Raw genomic sequence first — 11,941 nt, 5'->3', positions numbered from 1 at the left:
GAGGCCGTGAACCCGGAAGCGATTTCCTCGCGCGGTAGCGGCGGGGCGGAAAGCCAGGGCATTTGAAGACCTGGGACCCGTAGTTTCGGGAGAGAGCGGGAGGTGGACAGTGCTGAGGCGCGAGGAGAGGGAAGGACAATAAGGAGCTGTGGGCAAGAGGTTCTCCGGCTCTGGCGGTGCCGGGTGAGGAGCGCGCCGTAACCCTCCGGACGGCTTTCTGGTAGCGACCGAGGGCTTTTCTGTCACAGGAAGTTGGGCCGGGCCGCTTGCCTGGAAGAAGGGAAGGAGGAATGCGAGAGCGGTGACGATCCCCGCCCGCCGCCAGGCGACCGTTCCACCCCGCGAGTTGCATGTAGCGGTCCGAGAGGCGCTCGCGTGAGCCCGCGCGGCCGAGACCTCTCGGGTTCCTTCGGGGAAGCAGGAGGAGCAAGACCCTGATCCAGCGAAGGAGAGCGAGGTGGGAGACAGTTGCTCCAGGCTCGGAGTTTGTCTTTCGCAAGTAGCTGCGGAGAAGCCGAAGGCACTTCTTGGGTGGAAGCTCTGGGCAGAGGCTCGCGCTTCTCCCGGTGGTGGCCGTTGATGGGTGGTGGCGGAGAAAACCTCTCAGGCAGAGTATTTTGTCATTGGGAAAGCGGCTCACGGCTTGTCACTCTAATGCGCTTGTCCCCCCTGCGCCTTTGCTGCACCTCTTCAGGTCTTCGGCTTTCTTTGCTTTTTTCTGCATGGTGTTTTTAACTCCACCAGAAGTCTTTCATCTGTCTGGCCTGACTCAGCCTCCCTCATTCCTGTCCTGCTCTTTTGGAGAGCTCATGTGTCTTTTCAGTTTCTGCTCGCAAACACTGGTCCAGCATACTAACCACATACTAGCCCCAAACCTGTTCCGTGGCACCAGACAGCAGTTGCACACCTCCCCTCCCCTGGGCACCGCGACAGCCAGAAGTGCCAGCAGTCCTTGGTAGGTGCCACCTCCAGTCGAGAACCACTTCCACCACTGCACTTAGAAGGCCTCCTTTGCATATTATCATTTGTGCCTAAGCATCTTCCAGAATGGAGTGAGCCACAGAACAAAACGCCACATACTTCCTGTACTTACGCTCTGGGGCCCTTGTCTAAAACACAGCCCAAACATAACATTGCAAATTCTAGCTATACCTTTCTCTATTATTTCTAGCTTAAGTTACTCTTTTCCTATCCATTTGTATATTTCTGCCTTAGCAGTTTTACCTTCTTGTGTTAGTAGCTTTTGTTATTTTCCTGACTTAAGCCTTTCTTTCACACCCCTGTAAGCATATAGGTTTCAAATAGTGAAGTTTAAATATTACTTGAAAATCAATTGACTGATTTAAAAACAAAATACTATATCCTTTATGCTTATTTTTTAAAAATCACGTTATATTTCTCTTCCAAAAGGAGAGAGTTCTCTGTAGTACTAAATATTCTAGAGATGTGACAAATATTAACAAAGTACTTTGCTAGTAGATGTTTTCTTAATATGAGTTGACCAAGATAGGCATTGATTTGCTTTACATTGTCTTTTAAAAAGACTAAGAATCACTTGATTTCTCTTTTAGGTGCTCATTAGAAAATGGGTTCTGTGATTGTGCCTCGCATATCATACAATGCATTCACAATACAAAGTCTTTCTTTTGGGGGCTTGCATTCTTCAAGGAGTCATTGGTACATCTCATAATTTGTAAAGTTTTATTATGAGGTCATTGTTAATCTGAGGTGAAAAGAAATTGCTAAATAGAAATTCTGAGAAGGGAAGGGCCTCATCCTTTTCACATGATGTAGGAAGGTCTGTTGCATGAAGTGGGTTTTAAGAATAATCTTTTGAAAAAAGTTGAACTGAAAAAAATTCCATGAGGTACAGAATGAGTGGTGTGATCTCAACTTTTAACAAAATGTCTTCATCCTAATGGTTTTACTATAGTTCTCTAGTAAAATAGCTAGCTTAGTTTTTTAACCTAAGTCAATGAAAATGTTTAGAATTTAAAATCACTATTTAAATTATTTTATTTAAAATAAAATTATTGTACAGCAATTTTAATGGTTGTTTTAATCGTATGCCAAAGTTTATGTAAAATACCAAAAGTTATTTCATTTTAAAAGAATTTCTTTTTAAGGTAATTTAACAGGCAGGAGGCAATTTTAAATTATTATTTAGGGAAGTGATTCAATCACAGGTTCCAAAGTGACATTTTCAATTGCGATTGAGAAAACAGAATAAATTACTCTATCTCAAATAACATTCAAAACCCTTTCCTGAAAATGATCTCTCTTGAAAGTTGCAGCAAGCCGGGCTTGGTGGCTCAGCCTGTAATCCCGCGCCTTTGGGAGGCGGAGGTGAGTGAATTGCCTGAGCCCGCGGATTCAAGACCCGCCTGTGCAGTGAGACCTCATCTCTACAATAAATCAAAAAATCAGGCGGGCGTGGTAGCGCATGCCTGTAATTCCGGCTACTCAGAAGGCTGAGGCAGAAGGATCGCCGGAGCCCAGCAAATGAGGCTGCGGTGACCGGAAGCGGCCACTCTACTCCAGTCTGGGCGACAGAGTGAGACTCCAACTCAAAAAAAAAAGAAAGTTGCAGCAGTAAGGAACTAATTAAATATGAACAGATCATTTAAATAATGGTTTATTATTATTTAAATAATCTCAACATGGTCAGGAAAGAAACTCTGATGTTCTTTTACAAACTTGCTGGCAAATAAATGAGGTGGGCTTTTTTTAAACAAAAAAGATAGATAAGAAATATTTAATACAAAAAGGTACATTTTAGTCTAGCCATAAAAAAAAATTAGTGTTAGCACTTAATGAAGATAACTATTAAACAACCAAAGTGTGGTTGGAATTCAGTTACCTGTTGGAAATTGCCCAGTGGATATTTAAAATTTTGGGGGAAAAGTATATGTATAGTTACACATACAGTGAATGTATTTGGAAGAAAAAATGAGATTATCTAGGAAATTGATAAGGGAAATGGGGAAGATTCATCAATAATCATCAGAAAACTCTTATCAACTGACAAATGGTTTTGGCTTTGTAGACAACTCTAAAGAAAATTATAAACTACTTTAGCTCATTCCAATGGTTAGTATCAAAGTTCTCCTTGCTAAAGTTTCTGGATGAATGTCAGAGGACATAAAACAGCTACCTGTTTCCAGTTCTAATTTCCAACTGTTACAACATTCACTTGTGTAATTTATGGAAAAATATGAATGTATTATTCTGAGTCACTATTTCAAGTCATTATTTACCTTACAAGATGTTTTATAATCATATCACTTTTTTTAGGTCCCAAAGGCAGATTCTTATTGTGCAGTTAATGCCTATGACAATATGTATCCCTGTTTTTAAAAATTTCACCTTTAACAGAAAAAGGACTACAAAAAAGTGAAAAAAAATTACCTTCAATAGTAAAAAGGATGACAGAGAAATCTTAAATTATAAGCTAAGGTTTTGGATAGTTCAATTGTGAAGGTATAATCAAGTCATCACAGGATTGTCTTTTAGGCACTATATATATTCCAATATAGAGAAAATTTTGTTTTTAAAATTGTTTTTCAAGTGATTATGTAGAATTGAAAGTTGCCTAGTTAGGGTGCAACATTATATTTTTTAATCTTGTCATCAGTTATGTCTTTTAATTTTTTAAGGATTTTTTTTGTTTGTTTTACAAAGCAATGGGAAATCCAGAAAACATAGAAGATGCATATGTTGCTGTTATTCGTCCAAAGAATGCTGCCAGTCTCAATTCTCGGGAATACCGAGCTAAGTCATATGAAGTGAGAAAATTTAATAACATCTTATTTCTATCATTGAATGTCATAGTGTATTATCATTTACTTATAAAGTCTTACTATATCTTGTAAATTCTTATTGACAAGCTAATTATTCTAGAACTTTGCCCATCATGTCTTTTTTCTGCTACTTGCCTTTTGACCATTTGCTATTCATTGACATATTTAGGTTATTAGATGTTAAAAGTTACTTGTTTGAGTTTTCCTTACAATTTATAGGTTTTGAATTTAGAATAGTTCATGGAATGACTCTCAAAAATTGGAAAACAAAACACTATAAAAACCAACTCAAAGTTTCAGTTGAAACATTATTCTTGATTATTTTTTCAAATAACTTTTAACAGTTCATTAAAAAATATGCTTTTACCTTAAATTAAGATTCAGGCAGTTAATTTACTTATCTGTAATCTCAGATTATATATACTAGTAAACATATAATTGAGGTAAATATATTGTTAATGAATTGTTACCTTTTCTCTGTAACAGATTTCAAGCAGTACAGGAAGTCTCTAACATATGAACGAGTTCAGTTCCAAGAGCATGTTCATAAGTCCATTTGTTGTAAGTCCAACAAAGTTAGCCTAGGTACCCAACTAACACTGTTGGCTATATAGTACTATATGAATTTAACAGGCCATACTGACACCTGGTGGAGAGAAATAATATATTAAAAATTCAGGTGTGCATGTCAAAGTATGTAACTTGAACGTTCGTATGTAGGGGACTTACTGTATTAAATACTTCTAGTCTAATCTGACTAACTTATCTAGCATTTTGCTTAAACTGCTTTTTTAAGGTTATCTGAAACCTGTTAAAGGGGAATTGTCGAGGCTCTCAAGAGCCTGCTGCTTCAGCAGTGCTCTGAACTGTTTCTCAATTCTGGCTGCACTGTAGAATCACGCAGGGAACTTCTAAAACTGTAAGGACCAGGACCCCAGGTTCCAGACATTCTACTTTAGTGGATGTGAGATGGGGCTGGGCATTGCCATTGATTTAAGCTTTAAAAGGTTTTCTGATATGCAGCTAGAATTGAGAAAGACAGCTATTTATTGTAGTATTCTAGGGCAAGTAAATTTTATTTTAAACTTACTCTCAATGGTACTTTTTTCATTTAAGATTTTGTTGCATGAAGTTCCCATTGAAGGACAGAAAAAAAAGAGAAAGAAAGTTTTGTTGGAAACTAAACTTCAAGGCAACAGTGAAATAACACAAGGCATATTAGATTACGTAGTAGAAACCACCAAACCAATTTCTCCTGCAAACCAAGGTATCAGAGGTAGGAAACTTTCTTCTTTCTTTCCGTTCTTTCCTTTTCTTTAACACAGATTGCTTTAAATACTTGTGGAGAAAGTTTTTTGTTTTTTTTTTTACTATATTAAATCAGTTTATTTTTATGTTTCTTTACATTTAAAATTTTTACAAAAGATTCAGAAGGTTTTTAAGGTATAGTCAAACCCCTTTTTTATGTAACTTGACTATAATTTTTTTAAACTTGAAAATATTTAAAGAAGTCACAGTGTTAATGATTTGTTCAGTAGAAAAAGGAAATGAATGGGTTGTTTGAAAACCAAAACAAGTACAAATTACTTTTGCTAGAAGTTTAATTCCCTAAATAAGTATCTTTGAACTACTATTTTTATTTCTCTACTTCAGGACAGAGGAAACTATAAACATCTCTCCATAACTAAGTTAAACTTAATATTCATAGATTAGGGAAAGTCCTATAAATTACCAGGTAGCAGAAATTTTCTTTCCATTTTTGTCAAAGGAAGAAAGCCCTTTAAAACTGAGTGAGGCCCCATTTAAAATATTACATAATATATAGCCATTGATAGTGATTAAAAATTAATGATTGGTTCTCTTAGGCCATGCAAGTAGATAGCAGCTAAAGTTACAGAAACAAAATTATATCCATGATTCAGGCACAGTAATTTAAAAGGTAAAGCTAATTCAGTCAAACAGCAGTTGAAAACAGTTGTTAGTGAGGTCAAGAATACCTCTGTGTCTACTTTTTTGGTTTTCAAAACTTATTCAGTGGGTTGTTTTTTTTTTCTGTTTGTACATCTTTTATAGTGTTTTTGTCTGATTCATCTGTTTGAGTAAAGTAACTGGTTTTTTTTGCAGAGATATAGCCAAATTCTGTGGTTTGATTTATTAATTCTTTTGAATATTTGTTTTCTAGAGATATATAACAGAACTATACGCCTGTGTTTCATAACTTTTGGAGGTAGCCTTTCATATATTTTAGCTCCCTGGTAGATTAATTTTCTAATAGGATTTGAAGGGCTTTTGTGGTTTGGGACTGTATTGTAACTTGGGAATATAAGGAATATAAGTTTATGTTCACCTGAACCCAGGAGGTAGAGGCTGCAGTGAGCCGTGATCATGCTACTGCACTCCACCCTGGGTGACAGAGCGAGACCTTGACTCAAAAAAGAAAAAAAGTTGCTGCATACAATTACTATATTCTGAGTCTCACAAGGAGGGGAGTGGTGCTATTCTTTTGAGTGATCAAGGCATGTAAAAGACTCTTTGGGTGTCATAAATTTGTCAATCATTTCTACCTCAGTCTTGAGCTTCTCTGATAAATTTTCATCCAAACTTGTTCTACTGTTGCCAAATTGTTACAGCTATCAGGATCTGTTTGGCATCACATCCTTGAGGCAGAAATCTGATGAGCCTAAATCACATATTTAAGCAAAGATACACAGGTCATAATTTGCTACGAATTAACCAAGCATCTCCCACTAGGTCCATTCACCCAGAAGGGATATGGAAGAAGTGTCACTGTTAACAAGAATGTTCCCTGGTCCAGAGGGCTGGGTAGTTTCCCTTAGAAGGAGTTATGAGTGGACAGGGACTCTGAAACATTTCTAGCACAATTTTGCCTTATACTTAGACATAAAATGTGTTAATACATATTTAGGCAGCATTTATTATTTTTTTTGTGTGTATAATTATGTAATTTTCTTTTTCTTTTTTCTTTTTTTTTAAAATTAAAGATGTGAGGTACAATTCAGGATTAGGTATACAAGTGGCATCGTACAGGTAAAGTTTGGGCCTCCATTTGGCCCCCACTTTGCCTGATTTGAGATCAGGTATCCTTCAGGTAGCTTTTAATAAGAGAAATTAAAATAGAGACATTTTCCTTAATAAATTAATGAGCCATACCACATTCTGAATATCCTATTTAGTTGTTTTTCTAAATCTATGAAATATTGTCATAGTTATATGATATCTTACATAAACATCACATGATCACAAATGACTATAGTAGCAGTAGTTATGCTTTGCATTTTGAACAGTGCTAAATGTAGTTTACAAAGCACTGGCATACTTATTCATGAAATTATTTATTTATCTATTTATTTATTTATATTTTAAAGATGTGGGGGACAATTCAGGGTTAGGTATACAAATGTTCATTATGCAGGTACCCTTGTATTCATGAAGTTCTTAAATTGGTCCTGTGAGTTGGCATGTGGTCATTTTCACATCTGTCAAATGGAAATGCAGATATAGGTTGTCACCTGCTGAGCATATTGCCATAGGAATTAGCACTAGAATCCTCATCTCCCAACTTGTCAGTGCTTTCCCCTTCTCCCTTCATAACAGATCTCATAGTTACATATATGATTTGCAAAGTAGGCAATGACAGAATGGATTAGGCCAGGTGCAATGACTGATGCCTATAATCCCAGCACTTTAGAAGGCCAGAGTGGGAGAATTGCTTGAGCCTAGGATTCTATACTAGCCTGGACAACATAGCGAGACCTTGTCTCTTAAAAAAAAAAAAAAATTTAAAAATTAGCTGGTATGGTGGCACATGCCTGTAGTCTCAGCTGCTTTGGAGGCTGAGGCAGAAGGATCACTGAACCCAGGAAGTAGGTCATGGATGCAGTGAACTGTGATCGGGACGCTGCACTCCAGCCTGGGTGACAGAGTGAAAGTCCAACTTAAAAAAAAAAAAAAAAACTTTAAAAAAAGAATGGATCAGAACTGGATTTGGAAAAACATCAAGGCAGGAAAGATTAAGTGGAGACGACCTCAAGCCAGGCAAAAGAAATAGTGCTTCTGAAGTTTATTAGAATGCTATTCTATACCTCTATCTAATCTAATCCAACACGCAGTTTGTACAGTGTTCATTTTGTAAAATAATTGTTTGGGGCTATAATATAATAGACCTTAATCACAAATATTCATTATGATATTTTGTGAATAAATGAAGCTATTTGAAATGTTATATTATCTGCCTGTCCACAGAAGGCATCCCACCAGCCAGCTAGGAATTCCTGCATGGGCCAAGAACAAGTTTCTGTTTCTTGGGATGAGGAAATTGAATGGCAAAGGTATCTAGAGGAGGAGGAGTTTTAGAATATAAAACTTGTAGGTTATTATTTTTAGCCCCCCATTGCCAATTCAGAAAAAAACAGGTTTAAAAATGGTGGTAAGAATTCAGAACAATAGTTTTGTAGCCCAGTCAGATTTCAATAAAACTGAAATTGAGAATGGAGGCTGAATGTTAAATGAAGATCCACTAAGCATTAAGACTTTGAGACTTATATATACCAGAAAATAGTAAATATATTTAGAATGTAATAAAATCCTTACCATCCATAGCACAGTTAAGGGAGGAAGTATATTTGTTGACCCTGAAGGGTGCCTTGCTGTTTAGCTGCTTTCTCAATTCTTAGCAGGACAGTTTTCCTTGCTATGCATAGGAATCTTCTCTTTTAGTGAGATAAGACCAGAACCCTGAATTTACAGGTTGATTGTCCACAGAGTGATTTTGTACTATTATCAGAATTATCAGTTTTATTAGTGCATATAATAAAATTGACTGCTTATATATCTTAGTTCCTCTTAATGTTGCCTTTTAAAGCATGTTTTCTAATTCTCAAGGTAATTTATAAGATTTAAAAGTCTATTATTTTTATCTTTGCTGACTTTTAAAAAAATGATTAGGAAAACGAGTGGTACTAATGAAAACATTTCCTCTGGATGGAGAGAAGATGGGGAGAGAAGCAGCATTATTTATTGTTCCATCAGTTGTCAAAGGTGAAGTCTAAATTTATCTTATACATTTTTATGTACTTTTGATGCTAAGTGAAATTCTATTGAGGAACTTAGGATTTTGTATTCATAGTTACTATTATAATATTGTTGTAAAATACATGCTTTAAAATTAATAAAAGAAGGGACTTGTGTTACTTAAAGGTATTTTGATTTCAAAGTAATATACAGGCTTCTTGGTTGAATAGTAATGTTTTAGTTTCAGTTTTTGAAAGTAGTATGAAGAAGTGAGGAGGGAAGTCATAATTGAAATTAAAAGTGCTCAGGTTATGGTAAGGATTTTTCAAAGGATATGTCATAGATGAGTGAAAATTGTTATTTAAGTATTCTGGAAAATTAACAGATTATGATCAGAACCTATCTTGTATTTGGGACAAGAAAGTGTCAATAATAGTTCTCAAATACTCTGCCAGTAGTATCGGTAATATTTAAAGAATGTAGATTTAATGTGAAATTTTAATTGGAGCCTTTGACATCCTGGAATAATTAAAAAATACTGAGTTTCAGTGCAGACCTTGCAGTTCTCTAATTTTGTGACTTGGACAGATTTCCTCTTTAATCTCTAGCTTTTTATTTGTAAGATAGGGCAGTATTTTTACCTGTTCCTACTTGGTTTATAGTGCTGGAAGAATTCAATAAGGCATTGAATGTTTAATGACTTTGGATGCTGTAGAGTACTGGTCTCATGTAAAAAGGTAATAATATTAATGATATACTATATTAAAGATGCACCATGGCATCGCATCAGCCTACTGCTACTCAGTACTTACACGTATTTTTATTAGCCAGTTCTAGTGTTCAAGATATATATTCCCAGGCATACTTAGGTTAAAAAGTCCAATATCTTAAATGGTGTTAGAAATCTTATTAATAGGTTTTACAACAATGTTGCAGAAGAGAAAGAGGAAACAATTTCTGCAGTCCTCCAGGATTCACACATCTAGCCATCACTTGAACCTGGACCTTCTAATTCCAAATCTTGAGCAATTTACATATTTACTTACCAAGTTTTAATTTTTTCTTAACATATGGTATATGTTTAAATGAAAAACATGCAGGTGTAACCCTTTTATATGGCAACATAATTCTTCATTTTTCTTTTTCAGATAATACTAAATACACATATACTCCAGGATGCCCAGTTTTTTACTGCTTACAGGATATTATGCGAGTCTGTAGTGAGTCCAGTACTCACTTTGCTACACTTACAGCAAGGATGTTAATAGCCTTGGATAAGTAAGAAATGCCATTAAAAATATTTTTTAATTAAGAAAATATATGTTCATAGTAGAAATTAGTTCTCGTAGATACAGACACTTTTGCAAGAAAATAATGAAAATATCGAGTTACTCTTATCAATGAACAAGTCATTTAATTTCTTATACCTTTGTCTTTCTGCAACAGTAGGGCTAAATGTCACCTGCATCTCAGTTGTTTAAATTTTAAAAGTACTTAAAATTTTTTTAAAGGAGTTTTTATTACTATAATGGCATGTACATTGTAAAAATTGTTTGCTGTTTCAAACAAATAACAAAACTTTTATTAATAATAAATGAAGCACTTGCACATCGACTTGATTTTTATGTTATATGAATGCGTTAAATTATCATATGTACTGTGACACTGTATATCTATTATGCATCAATTTTAAAAATCATTAAAATAAAGCATTTTACAAATCAGTCTGCAATATAAATAAAAATTTAGAAAATAAGATTAAATGGCAGCTTAACGAATGCTAATTAAAATGATAAAGTCTGATGGTAATGTTAGAAAGTATCACATTTCAGAGTTGGATAGTAGTCTGCTTTTTTCATCTTCACCTTTGAGCAGGTACTTCTATTACCTTCTTTTTCTAATTTGCCAGGTGGTTAGATGAACGTCATGCACAATCTCACTTTATTCCAGCCTTATTCCGACCTTCTCCTCTCGAGCGGATAAAAACTAATGTCATAAACCCTGCATATGCTACTGAATCAGGTCAGACAGAAAACTCACTACATATGGGCTATAGTGCCCTAGAAATAAAGAGTAAAATGTTAGCCCTAGAGAAAGCAGATACCTGTATTTACAACCCTTTGTTTGGATCAGATCTGCAATATACAAACCGGGTAAGAGTTGAATGAGTTTTGGCTCTGGTTTAAAAGATATTTTATCTCAAATATAATTTTTTTCTTGAAATGTATACATCTATTACTAATTGTGGACATTAAGATGACAAAGCTCCTAAGAGGTTTTGTTGTTTTGTTTTCCCTTTCTAGGTAGATAAAGTGGTAATAAATCCATACTTTGGTCTAGGAGCTCCAGACTATTCAAAAATCCAAATTCCCAAGCAGGAAAAATGGCAGAGAAGCATGAGCAGTGTCACAGAAGACAAGTATTGTTTTCGTCTTACTTCACATTGCTTTTTTAAAAAAACGTATTTTCTAATGTTAAAGCATTGTTTAAAATTATATATGCAATTAGTATGCAATGTGTATTCACTATTTAGTTTTCAGCTGCTCAGTTATACATACTTTTCATTGATGTGTCATGTTTGTTTGGAAAAATTTGAATATTAGCAGTCCTGTTTATTTTTTTAAATTTCTTTTTAATGCTTAGGGAACGACAGTGGGTAGATGATTTTCCTCTCCACCGAAGTGCCTGTGAAGGAGATTCTGAATTACTAAGCCGACTTCTCAATGAAAGATTTTCAGTCAACCAATTAGATAGTGACCACTGGGCACCCATTCATTATGCATGCTGGTAAATGGAATACTTATTTTTTTCTTTTCAGGAAGAATACTTCATTATAAATGTTAGTGATTCTTTGCAAAACTGTTCTCATTCTGGACACTTTTTCTTTACCATGTTTTCCTTATGAGCTTTCTGTTTTGATCTCTGATTATTGTATATATGCTCCTACTCATTGCAAGGTCTGCCCAGTAGAAAAAATACTGTCGATGTTCTTAGGCATTGTCAGATCATGCAGTAGACTAATTGACTAGTAAATGCCCTTGCAGAGCACAGGGTCCCTCATTTACCCTAGCAGTTGTTTTCTTTCTTTCTTTCTTTTTTTTTTTTTTTTG

General features: G+C 35.3%; 1 protein-coding gene across 1 annotated transcript in view; it reads left to right on the top strand.

Moving 5' to 3' along the window:
- The first annotated feature begins 369 nt into the window (after positions 1-369).
- Positions 370-11,941, top strand: part of KRIT1 (KRIT1, ankyrin repeat containing) — a 42,242-nt gene continuing 30,670 nt past the window's right edge. The window contains exons 1-8 of the mRNA XM_008070582.2: positions 370-457; positions 3,682-3,785; positions 4,917-5,076; positions 8,766-8,858; positions 9,980-10,109; positions 10,741-10,984; positions 11,135-11,250; positions 11,475-11,618. Of these exons, the coding sequence (XP_008068773.1) occupies positions 3,684-3,785; positions 4,917-5,076; positions 8,766-8,858; positions 9,980-10,109; positions 10,741-10,984; positions 11,135-11,250; positions 11,475-11,618 (989 nt within the window). The 5' untranslated portion in view covers positions 370-457; positions 3,682-3,683. The remainder of the gene's footprint in view (positions 458-3,681; positions 3,786-4,916; positions 5,077-8,765; positions 8,859-9,979; positions 10,110-10,740; positions 10,985-11,134; positions 11,251-11,474; positions 11,619-11,941) is intronic.

The sequence above is a fragment of the Carlito syrichta genome, unplaced genomic scaffold (assembly GCF_000164805.1).
Source record: "Carlito syrichta isolate Samal-C Ts95f unplaced genomic scaffold, Tarsius_syrichta-2.0.1 Scaffold313769, whole genome shotgun sequence".
NCBI lineage: Eukaryota > Metazoa > Chordata > Mammalia > Primates > Tarsiidae > Carlito > Carlito syrichta.
The sequence above is the reverse complement of the archived record's forward strand: the minus strand, read 5'-3'. Positions and strand labels throughout refer to the sequence as shown.